At 38.7% G+C, this 16,254-nt stretch overlaps 1 protein-coding gene across 5 annotated transcripts in view; it reads right to left on the reverse strand.

The window, feature by feature from the left end:
* slc12a7b (solute carrier family 12 member 7b) overlaps nt 1-16,254 on the reverse strand; it is a 75,157-nt gene that overhangs the window by 12,151 nt on the left and 46,752 nt on the right. For all 5 annotated transcript variants that reach the window (XM_042510185.1, XM_042510183.1, XM_042510182.1 and 2 more), the window contains exons 4-20: nt 15,144-15,290; nt 11,018-11,072; nt 10,441-10,571; nt 9,783-10,024; nt 9,373-9,584; nt 6,739-6,906; nt 6,533-6,631; nt 6,127-6,184; nt 5,187-5,361; nt 4,976-5,094; nt 4,699-4,797; nt 4,315-4,434; nt 3,127-3,231; nt 2,276-2,444; nt 922-1,117; nt 536-705; nt 132-263 (exon numbers count right to left, since the gene is read on the reverse strand). In XM_042510185.1, coding sequence (XP_042366119.1) covers nt 132-263; nt 536-705; nt 922-1,117; nt 2,276-2,444; nt 3,127-3,231; nt 4,315-4,434; nt 4,699-4,797; nt 4,976-5,094; nt 5,187-5,361; nt 6,127-6,184; nt 6,533-6,631; nt 6,739-6,906; nt 9,373-9,584; nt 9,783-10,024; nt 10,441-10,571; nt 11,018-11,072; nt 15,144-15,290 — 2,397 coding nt within the window. The remainder of the gene's footprint in view (nt 1-131; nt 264-535; nt 706-921; nt 1,118-2,275; nt 2,445-3,126; nt 3,232-4,314; nt 4,435-4,698; nt 4,798-4,975; nt 5,095-5,186; nt 5,362-6,126; nt 6,185-6,532; nt 6,632-6,738; nt 6,907-9,372; nt 9,585-9,782; nt 10,025-10,440; nt 10,572-11,017; nt 11,073-15,143; nt 15,291-16,254) is intronic.

A 16,254-nucleotide genomic window follows, 5' to 3' on the forward strand; every position in this document is an offset into this window, starting at 1 on the left:
TGGACATAAAACATTGTTGTCAGTACAATGTGGAGCGAAAGGAAACTCTATTAGCTGACTGCTAACAGATGTAGTGAAGCATCATTACCATTTTTGCAATGCAGTGCTTTATCTATTAAACACAGTCTCACCATCTCCACCACTTCCACTTCTGCATCCAGCCGCAGGTGGTACAGGAACATCTGGAGATCTTTCTTCATTTGGATGCTGTTGTCATCCATCTGGGCCACAGTGAAGATACGCATCTTACACTTCCTCCACACCTGGAGGATGAAAAGACACTGTTATTATGGAGGAAGGTGGAATGGAAGAACAAGACTGTCAGTCAGAGGAAGGATAGATGGATAAACATGACGCTGTCGGACCGATGAGAAAAGGAAAGAAAAGAGAAACAATTGTTAAAGAGAGAGAATTCTGGGACAAATAAGTCAGTATGAAAGAGGAATTCTTGAATAGATAGAGAGGAATAAAAAATATTTTTAAAATAATTTGTATGGATTAAAGATGTCACAGCACAAATGGTGCACACACCAACCTTGTGCTGTCGCAGCAGGAAGGGCAGCAGCATCAGCATGCCTCCATCGTGGACCACCCACCACACGTCAATGGTGCCCTCCCCCAGCCGGTCCTGGTTGGTGGGGAAACTGTCCACATTCTTAGCTACAAGCAAGGCCTGATGGGCCGCTGTGGTCTCTCGTACTGTCTCTGGATGGAAGAAAGGTAAGAATGAGAGCGTATGAGTGACATGGCTCATCAAACAGTATGTGTTATTTATGGCTCATTAAGTTGTTGCCATTTCAATAGAAATAATGGAAGATCACTACTTCATATGCTATTCTAAAATAAATCCAGTTGTAATTTTCTGTAATTATCCACATATGTAAAGCTGCATTTTTGCACCAACATATTGCTAATCTGTACCTATAAAGTTCTTCCAGGACTGCGGGTCATTGGACTGCCTCCAGGTCCCAGGCCAGGCCATCAGGACTGTGTTGTGCTTCATGCCTCCCAGCCCTGCGGACTGGATGAGGTGGGAGACGCCATCTCTGAGGTTAGAGGACACCACAACGTGGCAGAAGCCCTTTGTTCGCTCTGCTGACATGGCAGACTTGATGTTCTACAGAGAGAGACAGAATAACAAGAAATATACTGTATTATCAAGTTGATACATCACTGATGTAGCCTACTGAGACTATTGAGAAAAACATGTCTTTATGAAAACAATGCCAGGGTTTAATTATGATAGCACTGATCCAAGACTGAGCTGCACACCTACCTCAACAATTAACATCAAGCACTCTCTTCAATATCCAACCAGGACAATTTACAATGATGGGAAGGAGCTTTTCTAGGATTTGAGGACCTTGAGGGGCTACTACTTTACCACATTTATCTATCTGCTTTAATTACTTTGAAAACTTGGATTAATAATACAATCAACTAATAAATAATAATGAATAATCAGAGATTAAACTACAAAGCAGTATATAAAGCCTTTAATTGCTCTCTCTTTCAATGTAATCAAACAAAATGTGCTCACTGAATGACACAGAGGACCTAGAATGTTTTTGATCATCAATATCATATCATTTTGTAGGGCTTAAATGCCTGAATGAAATGACACACTACTAAATCTGGGGCAAAGTATATAATTTGACCAATTCTTTTTTTTTTTTTTTAAATATGCAGCCTATTTATATCTGTATAAAAATAGCTGTAGTCTCAGAAGCCCAGGCCCAACAATGCCACTGATGATAGGTTTAAACAATGCCTGTGAACACAGCTGTGCGTATAATCTGGAATTCAACATCTGCACGTGATTGCTATTGACGAAAAAGTAATCCACTGATTAAAAATGCGTTAGAAGACAAAGTCAAATCGGGATGCAAAAACATAATTATCTGAAGTGCTTAATATGGCCAGTAGATGGCAGAGTTGACCTGCAGTTCAGGTGTAAACTGCTTACTAACTGTAAATCCTGACTGACACAACAGACTTACTTGTGGGCCCAGTGGTAAATTTTAAACACTGGGCAAAAAGAGACATATAATTTTGCTGATTTTGGCTGTTACGCATAGCAATGGATGGACGAATCGTAAATCTCGTTGTAAAATAACACAGCTGGTGTTTTATCAGCAACTGTGAACCTGAAATTCCACTTTTGGTAGAACAGAGTTGTATGGGGAGTGCAGGCAACATCAATGTAAATGACACTACACTTGTGCTCTTGTGCACCAAAATATGCTCTACAGCAATGTATGCATTTCCACTTTACCTGCTCAGCCTTCTTTGCTTCTGTGTCTTTGGTGAGATAGGTTCCCTCCAAAACATTTCCAACTATTGTGAGGCCCTTTCCTGCCTTCAGCTGAGTGGTGAGGGACAGTAGACGAGAGTGTTTGACTCCTTGATCTGAGTCGAGATTCAGGAGTACCAGCAGCTGAGGCCTGGATAAAGGAAGAGGAGAGAGAGACAAGAGGAATAAGTCAAATTTCATTGCTGTGCAACGTGGTGAGAAATTGTTTGATCTTTACATCTCAGTTGTGTTAAAAAATGTGACAAGAACACAAATTCTCTTTTGTAGACTCACATTTCCAGGGCCTGTCATAGTTAAATACTGCCCTGTAAATCAACACTGCTTTTAAAATCACATTGTTTCTTTAGAGAATAAATTTATTTATTTATTTTCATCATAACAGCATTATTGGTTTACACTCAGCTACACAGAGGCACCTTAACAGGAGTAGAATAGTGACCTTACAGTCCTATAGTACATGTGTTTGGAAGACAGAAGGGAAGAAACAGTTGCCTTTAAGACAACCATTTGTTTGATTGGCCACATTAGAGAATAAGTATGCACACTGAACATGCCAAGAAAAAGCATGAAACTTGTTTGTTTTTTTGGACAGGCAGTCTGCAAGGTCAGCCTGTGTGACCCTCTGTACAGTACGAAGGCTCATCGACCTCTTCTGTCAGATTAGTCAGAGGACCAAGAGATTAATCAAATTCACCCTCTGTATCTATTCCTGTCTCGCTTTTGTCCACCGCAACACTGACAGGTGGCACTGTGTCAACTGTGACCACATCCATATGAAACACACACAAACACACACACATACTGCATTATACCTCCAGTTTTTGGTGTGTGGTGGAGCGTCCTCGAGGCGAATGAGGGCGTAGCGTGCTGCATTGAGAGACAGCCCTCTGATGCCGTCTCCCCACTCCTTCTCTGCCCTGAAGCCAACAGATGATTGACCATGAATTATTAACAATTACAAGAAGCCAAAACAAAGAACAAAAGCAGAGAACACACACAGAATGATGGTTTCTAACAGTCTTGCACTGTTGTCACAGTTGTTTTGTGTGGTTTAAATGATTTCTCATGTGTTTTGCTGAGTTCTTTTGGCTGTGTGAGAACATCTTCTGCTTAAACATACAGTATGGCTGGGATCCACGAACAATAATTAATTTAACCTATGATTACTTCTAATTCGAGTTCAGCAAAACTAGGTTTAAAATGAGTAAATCTAATTTTAAAATAAAGCAGAGCTCTGTTGCATAGAACGTATCACTGCTTAGTAAATCTGAGTTTATTGATGTAAATCAAAATTAAATTAATCAATATGGAGACGCTTGCTAATCTTTCTGTTCAGCTTTCCGTGCTAAACTGGTATCTTGAAAGAATTTCAGCAGTACTCAATTAGGTTAAGTCTAACCTTTAACTTTCCTTAATGCCATGTTTAAAAATTCACCTTTGTTGGTGCAACCAGGCCTATATCATTCGAAAATGGATCTTCTTACAAGTACCTCTAATGAACCTCAGCAGGCCTCACAGTCTCATCTAAAGTTGGTATTATTCAAGAGGCATTATGTTCAGTGATTTTAATATCTTATTCTGAAGGATAAAACTGTCCTCCTCTCTGGCTGAGGAAAATTGTGTGAAACTCATTTAAGAATGAAGAGGATGATCCTAAATGCATGCTTGCTAATATTAAAATGAAGGGAATTTACTTGATTCTCTGTTTATTTTTTCCTCTACAGTAGCTCAGGTATAAAATTCAGTATTTGACTCTTCATTTCTTGCCAAAAACAGTTTACATTTTAAGGTATAACAATAAATATTGAGATGTTAGATCCCATGTACGTATCTTAAATTATTTAAAATCTGTATTTAATTTATCAGTGTTGTACATTCACCTTTATTCCCCTTTGATACAAGTTCTTTTCTGTAAGCACCGTTCACAGCCAACCTTCCGTCATATTTGAACTCTTCCTTGTCAAAGATTCAATGTAAATCTATTAGAAAGTCATTCTTACCCCCTGTATTCAATGTATTTGTAGATGCAGGAAGCGATACCCATGGCCACAATGGCATAATACCAGGAACAGATGAACATGAGAGCAAGACACAAGCTCATTCCCAGGAAGGACAGAGCCCTGTAGGACAAAAAACACACTTTACTACTTCAGTCCATTAACTACACACACAGACATTTACAGAACCAGCAATTTACTGATTTAAGTAGAGGCCATTATCACACAAACTACACTGAACATGTGTCTGTGTTTGTGTTTATGTTTGAGGCACTGGTCCTAAAATTTTCAAAAGGAAAGCCTCAGTCACGTCAAAAGAAGGTCTCTAACAGTTTAAATCAGACAAACTGTTTAAACTGCAGAGAAACAATATGATTCATCACACACCAGTGGTAGTATTTGAAGCGTGGTCTCCAGTTAGGTGTCCTCAGCAGGGTCTGAACCGCACAGGCCAGGTTGACGAACAAGTAGCACATGAGGAAAAACCTGTGAAAGACAGACAATAGGCCCAAAATTACAGCTCATTTATCATCTAAATCTCCACTTTATGACCTACTATAAGTGGCTTTAAGAAGACAAACACATGAGGGATCAGAGGTTTTATCCGCTGATCTGTTTTCATGGAAAATGAGCATGTAATATTTCTATATAAACAGGTACTGACATGGAAAGGATGGGAGCCACAGCGTCCAGGGAGGCGATGAGGATACCGATCTCGCAGATCCCTGCGGTCAGCAGCAGAGCCCAGGTAGGTTCTCCATTAGCTTTCCCATGACCAAACACCTAACACACACAGTGGAGCGTGAAAATTAAAGATGAGAACATGAGGATGAAGACTGCTCTGACTGTATTTGTGTTGTCTGACCGTGACTAACCTGCAAGAAAGGTACGATGCCATCTCGTGCGATGGCCTGCAGCAGGCGTGGGGCGCCGGTTAAACTCTGCAGCCCAGCTCCGCAGCAGGAGAAGAAGGAGCCAATCACAATGACCCAGGGCGAAGGCCATGATAGTGTGCCTATTACAAGGTTCCCTTTTACTGCATCACCAAATCTGCGGTGCAAAAACAATCATATACATTAACCATTGTTTTTATTCAGCCATATATTATGTAGATATCCTAAATAAATTTAAAATACTTATTTTCAAATACACTGAAAGGAAGTCTGCTGATGCTCTTTTTTTATTGTTAACAAATCCTGTGAAAATACCCAAACCAATAATGAGTGTACTGCTAGGACACAAGTATTGTGTATGTATCCATGTACTGTAAACATCATTTTTCACCTGAGCTTATCAAACCTTTTATAACTGGATTGACATCAGTTTTCTTGTGCTGGGTTCAGATGCCTTTAATGGGCATTTAAACCACTGAAACCTGAGAAAACGTATCTCATTTCTTTTGAAAATATGGGAGAAAATATCACGAGCAACTTGGCAAGAAATGCCCCCGCAAAACAAATAGTAAAAGATGATGATCAACTAACCTGAAAATTTGCTTGGGTATTATTGGATTATATATGATAAAACAATGGGGAAAATAACTACAAAAATGACATTTAAAATTTGTATAACTATATGTCTAAAATTATGTTACAGAACAAAAATGTCTACCAGGAGGGGCATGACAAACATCAGCTCTTGTCATGAGAGTACTGGTGACTAAATAATTTTATCCATCTGCCCTCAAGATATGATATTTATAGAGTAGTGATACAGAATGTGTACTGTTTTCCTTTCTTTTATAAAAATGTCTTTTATAAAAACATGTCAATGTGTGCAGTATTTCACAGTGTGTGCTCTGTGTTAAACTCTTACTTGTCTCGAAGCAGAACTCCCTCGATGCAGGCACCAAACAGAATCACACAGCTGATGTCTGGAAAGCAGCGTTCAGGAGAGCAAATTGAATCTATAGACAAAAGCCTTCACCTGACATTGCTGTAAAGCTTCCCACAGTCCAATCGGTGATGCCTGCTCTGTTGTATTCACCTTTGATTCTTGTTCCAATAATACAAAAAAAAACAAGTATTCCTGCCAACAACCTATAAACTGAAAAACTATAAGACAACCTGCTATCAATATCTGGCAACAACAGCGTGATTCACAAGATCCATACTAAACACCTGAGGGCCCAGCTGATTCGGCTAAAAAAACATTTTAAACCTACAGTTCTGGCCCTATGAGGAACTTCTGCTATCAGCTTCACAAACAGAATTAAGGATACAGATGACTGAGGTGGTAGCAATAGCCAGGATGGTCCCAATGGGGATGGACTTCTGGGCGTCCCGCAGGTCACCAGACCGGTTTGAACCAGCCATGATACCTTGAAAGGGGTGTCACGACAGAAAATCAATCTTTAGAAATTAAACAAACCCCAAAGCTCGGCAGTTCTGAACATAATATGCATGTGTGGCTGTGTCATAGTCTCACCAGTGACAGATGGGAAGTAAATGCCGACCAGCAGTGTGAAGAAGGTGGTGATGTCATTGACTACATAGGGCATGTACACATCCTGGGCAGGATCACTCCCACCAATAGATGACATCTTTTTGTCCTCTACCAGCATACCCAGAGGGCCGTACACTGACCACATATTTTCTACAAGAGAGACAGAAACAAAGTCATCAGTAAATGCCAACAGACCATGGCTCAAACATGTTTTCAAGAGGCCCACTCAGTTTCATGGACCTAAGTGAAAAAAAAAACTTGGCAAAAGAGACATGAGGCAGAGAGAAAGACTGCAGACATTTTTGTGCCAATTTAGACTTAATAACAAACAATTCCACTCTTTGGTTGATCAAACCAGAGCAATAGAACTAAATCCAACACGTCAGTGATCCTGCAGCAAAAGTTACACATAATTAAAAAGCAGATCCATCATGTGGATAAGAAGCGATCAAACACATAAATGTTTGATCCTAAGGGAACACTTGGTTGTAAACCCCTTAAAACCTGAGAAAATAAGTTTGATTTTTCTTTCAAAAGTATGGGAAGAAGGTATAAGTTACAAGGAAATTACCTGAAATTCAACAAAAAAAGAAAAGAAAAGAAAAAATGTATTTAAAAAAACACAAAGAAAAGGGTGAAAAAGAACACTAAACAAAACAAAAAATATATTGAAAAATAGTAAGCCCTTTGAAACTGGAGAAAATTGGATTGATTTCTTTGGAAGAAGTTGTATTTTAGCAAAAAAAAAGAAATGCAAAAATGTAATACAAACAAACCAAAAACAAAGAATAAGGTAAAAAAGAAAAACCCAAAACAAGTTAATAGAAAAAATTATATACATTAATAATAGTCTTAATAACAATAGTTTTAGGTTGCAACTGATTACAGCTTCTGTTTCACTAGTACGAGCAGAGGTCTGACCTTCTAAATAGACAAGAGTCAAACTTGAGAGAGGGACTGGAGAGGAGGACAGTGAAATAAAAAGTAAGAGGAGATGGGAGAAAGCAGAGAGAGCAAAATAATCACATGTGAAATCAGTCAGCACCTGCACGCGCTCGGCCCAGATTCTTCATATGAAATATGACAGGAATGCATTATGTTTGGAGGAAAGCTAGTTTGTCTCGGCCAACAGTTATATAACATGAGGAATGTTCGGAGTTTGTACTGTACTTAATAAAACTGCAGTCCGTGACAGTGTAGATTCCACTTGAGATGTTAGTATTTAACAAACACTGTCCGAGCCTCTCCATTCATCTTTTTTCTTATAATTTAAAAGTGCAATTTAGCTGCTTCAGTTTGACACTGAAGGAGATAATTCTGGGTAATTTCAACAACTATACAAGCGAGTTGTACATTAGGTATTAGAAAACTTTGAAGTATTTATGGTAGGGGTCTTCAACAATTTTCAGGCCAAGGGCCCCTTAGCTGAAATGGAAACAGAGCAGGGACTCTGACTACATATACATATAAAATTGAGATAATATTTGTGGGCTCACAATAACGTGTAGGGCGGCCAAAAGTGTAAACATACCCATTTATGATGCAAAACAAAACTATTAAAAAAATAATCACAGGCAAATTCATATGTTTATGCATCATGTTTTTTTTATGTTGAACATTGTGGCTCAGAGGTAGAGCGGGTTGTCCACTGATTGGAAGGTTGGTGGTTCGATCCCCTGCTCTTTCAGTCAACTTGATAAAGTATCCTTGGGCAAGATAATGAACCACAGATTGCTTCAGATGGCTGTTCCATCAGTGTGTGAGTGTGTGTGAGTGGGTGAGCGCCAACACGTAAAATAGGAGTATCAGGTTACTCCATGTATTCTAACCTTAGTGTGTGAATGTGTGAATGTGCAACATAGTGTTAAAGCACTTTGAGTGGTCAAAAATGACTACAAAAAGCCTGATACAAGTGGACGTCCATTTACTATTCCATTAACATTTGGAAGGCACAGTGATTTAGAGGAGGTTAGCTAGATCACATGACTGCAAGAGAATTCATGGGCAACAGTTATCCTATCATAATGCTGTGCACTGTCGGTCAATTTTAATTTTTTTTTTTTTAAGAATAGGCCAATGTATCTTTGCTGAGAATATTTTGGACTCATGTTAATGCATATTTTAGGACATGTTTTACTTTTTTTTTTAAAGAAAAAAGGAATAATCAATAATATGGCCTTCACACAAGGGGTCACGGTCTCCCCTGTAGAAGACCCATGTTATAGAGGAAATAGGTGGAGGAGCCTTTTTTTTCTTTTTTAATCCACCACATTTCAGACTTTTCTTTATGTATTTCAGACTGTTCTTTATGTATTTCAATCCTGTATTTTTGTTTTTATTTTGTTTACACTCAGCCTGGCTACAGTTGACGATATGTGCTGTTAGGAGCTTTAGACACATGGTTACAATGAACTTTGTTTAGTTAGCGGTAATTCTGGATATGTGTGTATGTTTGAGTCTGTGTGACTGTACTTTTAAGTTTTTGTATCTTGATTTATGTGTGGTTTATGTCCTCACAATTTGCCAATAAAAATAATATATATTAAAAAAAAAAGAAAGAAAGAAATCCACCACATTTTGCAACTACAACATCCAAAGGAAACACTGTGTTCCGACCTGAAATGACTCCACTGGTCAGTCCGGGGATGCCCTGCACCTCGGTCACATTGTTGTTGTCAAAATATTCGCTGCAGGTGGCATTGAGCTCAGGTCCATCACAGAACAGCTTCCACAGCTTGGTGGTAACTGTCAAGTTATCTATAATCTCTGTCTTTAGACAACTGTCAAAGTTGTGGTTCTGCAGAGTGCGATTCCCCAACATGCAAACACTGTGTGGAAGAAGAGAAGATGAGAATTAAAATGACAGACACTGATAAAACACTGATAACTGATAAAAAATACCACTTAACACTGCACACTGAGATTCTGTCTTGATTAGCCATAACGGCTGGCTGACATAGCTCCTCTAATACTATTTTTGTATCATATGGTTCAATTCAACATTAGAGGTTACTGTATTGACTCACGGAAAGTCTGGTGGCTCAAAGATAGTCTTGATGACTCCAGCATAGATGGCGAGGATGGAGAGAATGACGCAGGCCAGGAAGACTAGCGCGAGCTTGTTGACATATTTCACCCCAACAAATACAACTATAGCCATCAGTGTGAGGCAGCAAGTGCCGTAAACACGCATGTTATTCAGCAATGCATCCACCTCATCTTCCTTTCTTTCTGCCACAAAGATGGCTGCTTTAGGCACAATGTAGGTCTGACAGGGAAAGACAAAAAATAATGAAAGACATAAGAAAATATTAATTTTATTGGTGCACCTGAATAAAAATTGACAGGTAGTGGACATACAGTGAGTTGGAACAAACAGTAGCTGTGACCAGAAGTGTTACAGCTCTTTCTGTCAGTTGGTGAATCCACACAAATTTCTAACCCTTTGACTGCCACAGTTTCTGCCCTACGAGGCTGAACTTTGGCCTGGAAGTCAAGTGTGTCTGTGTGAGGGTGTGCCTGCCAATTGGCTAAAAGTGGCATGGAAACAGGTGTGGCTTATCACAAGAGGGGGCAAAACTTTCAGATGGATTCCCGAGATTTTGCAGAAAGATTGTTCATGAGCCAAACAACAGCTGCAAAGTGATGCTTGTTGAAATAATCAGCACACAGTTTTTCACTCACCAGGAGAATCTCTATAGTACCGAGAATGTACATGGAGCCAGCGAAGGTTGTGCCCAGGTAGAAACAGAGACCCACAGCTCCGCCAAACTCTGGGCCCAGAGATCTGGAAATCATGTAGTAGGAGCCTCCAGCTGAGAGAGAAAAAGTGGAAAATAGTGAGAATGAGTTTATGAGGAAAACAGAAATAACATCATCTTTTCACAAACTAAGGAGAACGCAACCATGGATACACTAAACAGGGAAAATTGTCGTAAAGATTTTGATCAAGCTCTTGGATTTAAATGTCTATAAAAACAATATCTACTATCACTGTCTATAAAACTCACAAGTAAAGAGAAGTTGAATTCTATTTGATGCAAATATCCATCTATAACTCTATTCAACAACCCCTGCGTAGCAACTTCAGCTGCAGCTAGAGCACCTCAGCCTGGTCCTATTACTCCGTTTGATACACATAATAACATATGACAAATAAGATGGATTTTTCGACGACATATCTTATCCCAATCATTTCCTCTCTATGTTTAATACATGCCTTTTTAAAATTTGTGTATGCCTGAGTACGAAAGCGTCTTACCTGGCACAACACCATTAGTAGCGATTGCACTCATGGATATGGCTGTTAGCATGGTCTGTGGACAAAAGACGGTGAAGACAAACACATCAGAACAAAAGTCTAAAGACCTTATACACATGATATTCCTTTAAAATAAGAGTTATGTTTATATCAAGTATTTACTGTTCATTTTCAAAGTTGTATTGCAACAAGGGACTTGTGAAGTTGTTATCACCCAGTGGTGGGGGATTCACATGACATGATGCCAGTCACACTCGAGACCTACATTTGAGGACTTGAGATTTAATTGAATAACATCGATAACCAGACTCCGGAGAAGCTTCCTTCCCCAGACTGTGAGACTCCACAACACAGCCTTCGACTCCAAAAGAAGCAGGATCATTTTCTTAACTTTCTTTAAAAATGACTGATGAATGTAACTTGTACCTTACCTTAAGGACTCAACTTGACTTTGACTTTTATTATTCATGGCTTGAGACTTGACTTAGACTTGAGAGATGACTTGAAAAAACTTGGACTTTTTTTTAATAAATATTTGCATTTTTCTAGATATTGAGATATTACGTTGTTTTTTTTTGTTTTTTTTTATAAAATGACTGGAGGATTTCTAGTGCATTGCGCCTAAACCTAGAAATTAAATAGGATGCTGCAGACCAGCAGAGGCTTACAAACAAGGTTACTTTCAAGGAGGGGGCTAATCCAAAAAATGATACAAATTTGGATTCAGTGATTATGTTGCTGATGATGGAAGTAAGAGAACAGTGGTATGCAAGGTTTGTGGCTCAAAAATCTGTGACAAGACCACCACAACATACAACTTCATCCATCACAATAAAACCCACGAATTACAGTACCTGAATGTGTCTTTTTTTGCTTATTAACTTAACTTATTAGTTTACTGGCTAGTCAAACGTTTGCTAGCTAAGAATGCAGCAACAGGTAATGTTAAAACGAAACTTGAGTTTTCAAGGCCACTGTGTGTGAAGTAAGAATTTCACAACTTGACTTGCTTGGCCTGAGAGATGACTTCCTCAAACTGACGTGCTTGATTCTTACAGCAGTAACTTGGAGCTTTTGTGAGACTTCAAAGTTAAGACTTGAGACTTGCTTGTGACTTGCACTTGTGTGACTTACTGCCATCCCTGTTATCAACCATATAAAGACTAATATAACAAATAACACAAACCTCCTATTTCTCTTTTTTTTTCCATGCCTACTGTTCTGTAACTCCATGAACTTTCCGGATTTTCCCATCAATAGGATACTTATAGGCTTAATCCAGCATTTAGCCTGTTAAAATACTTCTTAGAAGCTTACTCTGTAAACCTTTCAGATTGGTAATGGATACGAGCTTTTCCATGAAATTGTTCCGTGAAGTCCTCCTGATGGAGGATATTTACATCAGCCTGTTACCTAACAGCTCTTCCAGATGAGAGGAAGGACGGAGCCAAGAGAAGGGCAGGGAGGCGAGATAAGAGGTACAAAGAAAAGACAAAAAGACAAAAGACTTAAAACTTAAAGGATGAAAGAGGAAGAGGAGACAGTGTGAAGGTGAGATAAAAGAGGACAAGAGGAGGAAGGGGAAGAGGGACAAGGACACGGACACGACCAAGATAAACCATGTGCTGGGTTTAAAGTGGTAGACAAGCTGGAGTAAAGCCAATTAGCTGACAATTTTACCTTCTGAATCCACTGAAACCCTAAGCAGCTATACACCAACTTGTCTTAACCACAGATGAATCAAAGAATATACGGCAATAGAAAGAATTGGGAGGTATGCCATCACTGTTGAAAAATTACCAGACGATTCCCATAAATTATGTGGACACATTTCTTATGGTCCAGCACTGTATTTTAAAAGACTTAGTGGCTTTTGGGTGGTTTCTAGAAGTAAATCAGATAGAGCGAGCAGTCCAGTCAGACCAAACAAGGTCAACCAACAGCATTAACCAAAAATAAATGTGATCCAGGGATCTAAGAGTTAACCAGTACATCACTGATGGTATAAGTCTCCACCAAAAAGGCTGGATTAATATGCCTTTAGTGTCTTATAAGTCTTTTAAGTTAAGAATTTGATGAAACTGACTGAATCAAATTGTTTGAAGGTTCTAACTAAATGCCTAAATATCAATTTTGTGAATATCTGGTAAATACCTTTCCAACAATAACGGCTTAAAAGCCGGGGGTGCAAGTCATTGGTAATATTGTGGTGAAGTTAAATATGTTCAAACAGCTGTATCATTTAAAAATAATGCAAACATCAATATGAAGATACCATTTATGAACATCCTACATGGTTTCTAATAAACAGATAATATGGGTAGCACTGATCAAGAATCAATTATAAATTCAATCATGACTCCAAAAATCAAAAAACACAAACCTTTTAATTTAAAGAGCATCTTATGCTGTGATTATCCTGCAGATGTGGATGCATTTTAGAAAACCAGGTGCTTGCAGGAAATCTTAACTGGTCTAAATTTAAGCCTGCTAAATTCCCTTTTTATTTTTAGACTTTTCTGGTGTTGGGTCTGGAGCACACAAAACATGACCTAAAAACGGGTAGCTGATGTGTAACCATCAGTGCAAAGTCAAATGTGATCTAAGCGGGGAAAATCAACATTAATCTGTTTGACTAAGCTTGTCTCTCTTATTATGTAACATCAGTGATGTGGTCGAGAGTAAACCCTCCTAATGCACTTCAGCTAGATTGTAATATATGAAATGCAGTCCCCATCTTTCTAGGCAAACTGTTTTTACAATATCTGAAGTAAGTCTTAGCATTACAGATGCAGTTTACTGGGTTACTTTTTCAGATCAGTTACATCATTATTCAAAAAACTAAAAACACAAATAAACGTGTGATTTATTGCTTTAATTGCTTCTTTTGGTTACAGGGGAACTAAATTTCATGTTTAATTCTTGATCTTGTATATTCTTGAATGTCTGCCAGGCTTGGCCATACCGTAAGTGAAGTTGATCACGTTTTACCATTTGAGCTTTCCATTATGAGGCAAAAAGCATTCAACTGAGATAGTACTCGAGGTTTTTTGTATGTACTTTCCCTGATTAAACTGACGTAATCCATTGTCTGCCGTGGGATTGGCAAATATAGCCACTGTGTGGGTGTGCATGTCGCTATGTTTCTGACACTTTGCAGATGGAGGGATTATACGTCAAGCTGCTGGGTACCATTAGAAGCTAGGAGCGTACGGGAAAACTGAGAGTCACAGTGGCTAAATATAGGAGGGATCAGTGTCCACTAAGTCAACTTGCCTGTCATTCATTACTACTGCCAATCCAACATTTGCACCCTTCTGCCATTAAAAGTTCAGGCAACATCTGTCGCCACTATTACCAAAACACATGGACACATATTCACTCTCATGTGCTGATGTATTCATAACGCATTAAAGAGCTGAATGTGTACTTTAAGTACACTCTTACATAATCTCATATGATAGTGCCCTAATGGCTTGAACTCTTGAACCTTGATTAGGGAAAAATAATATCCATGTCAAGAACAGAGCCCAGCTGATACTGGATTTTTGGGACTGATGTCGATACAGATATAGGGAAGTAAAAACAATTCTGACATTAATATACCGGCTGATATTATTTTAGAACCATATCTGAGGCATAATTGCATGTAATTGTGTATGTGTGTGTATGTGTGTGTGTGTGTGTGTGTGTGTGTGTGATGTTCACTCTGTAAAATTATAAAAATATTTGGACCTATATAAATATAAATATAAATATATATATATATATATATATATGTATGGGACTTTTAATCAATATAAATTACTCTAAGTATCATTTTTGTTTTGCATTATGCTCTGTTAAAAATGAATGTTTTATATTGTGGATATCGGACTACATAGCTAAGCCAGTACTGATATATCTGTCGTGGGCTAATATCGGTTGATAAAACTGGTTGAGTGATATATCGGTTGGGTCAGAACACCTCCTCTCCTTCTTTGTATCATTGATATAAACAATTTTAGAGTTGAGGTGCAGGTGTTAAAATCCTCCTTTAATTTCCAGTTTAAAAACCTAACATGGATAAAGTACAGTGAGGGCAAAAAGAGGAGAGTCGTATAGGTCATGAGCTTAGAGTACTCACACAGGAGCAGCACAAGCAGACAATAGCCAGGGACTCCAAGATGCCAGCAGTGCCGACGATCCAGGTAAGACGCAGAAACAGGATGACCCCCAGAATGTTCTGGAGGCAGGGGAGGTAGACACCCATGAAGGTCCCCATCTGAGGGCTCTGTAGAGGGGAAGGGGTGTGAGGGGAAGATGCAGCAGAAAAGAGATAATTGTGTGCATGAGTGTCTGTGGGTGTGCATGGTGATTAAGGCTAGAAAACAGGGGACAATTTGTGGTGAAAATCATAGTAATTTTGGCGACTGTAAGAAGCAAAAATAAAAAACATAATAAAAAAAAACATATCTTGAGGGGAAGTGAAACAGGAACAAAAAAATGCAAACATGGTATGAGTCAATTCAGTTACCCCCCCCCCCCCAAAAAAAATCCAAAATCTCTTTTCAGAGATGCAATAGAATGGACAAAGCATGACTGCAAAATTATCATAGCACTGTCTTTTTTTTTAAGATAAATAAAAAAAAAAAACCAGCAAAACCATTAACTTTATCATTCCACTTTGTCTTGTTGCCATGTAAAAAACATAGTAGACACAGAGACATGGGCACACACAGACTCCGGACAAAAACCATAGTACAACACATGCATACATCAAGTGACAACAGGAATCCAAGAATATGCCAACGCTAATAACATCATCAGTCCCCAATCAGTCCGAAGCTATGTCCGATCTTCATTTTCATAGTATTTTCATCTGACATGGTGGAAAAGATCCTGATTGATTTCTCCACGCTTAATAATTCATAAGCTGTGGTTATTCTCCGTCAAGTTTGGAAAATCACTATGATAGTACAGCATCATAAATGTGCAGAGAAATCTCCAGTCAAAGTTAAAGCTGCCACGGTTTGCAATATGAAGATCGCTCTTCATGTTCTCCCAAAACATGAATGATTGATGAAAATGAGCTGACGTTTGATATGGATTGAAGACTTACATCTCAGTGACGCACGCATCGTTTATAAAACCCACTATACTGTCCAGCAACCAGTGACAAAACTTGTTGAAAATCCTTCCATGCTTCGACCCCAAAATATAGCATTCCTTGCAAAAGACTGTAGTTTCGCAACAGC

The sequence above is a fragment of the Plectropomus leopardus genome, chromosome 21 (assembly GCF_008729295.1).
Source record: "Plectropomus leopardus isolate mb chromosome 21, YSFRI_Pleo_2.0, whole genome shotgun sequence".
Taxonomy (NCBI): Eukaryota; Metazoa; Chordata; class Actinopteri; order Perciformes; family Serranidae; genus Plectropomus; species Plectropomus leopardus.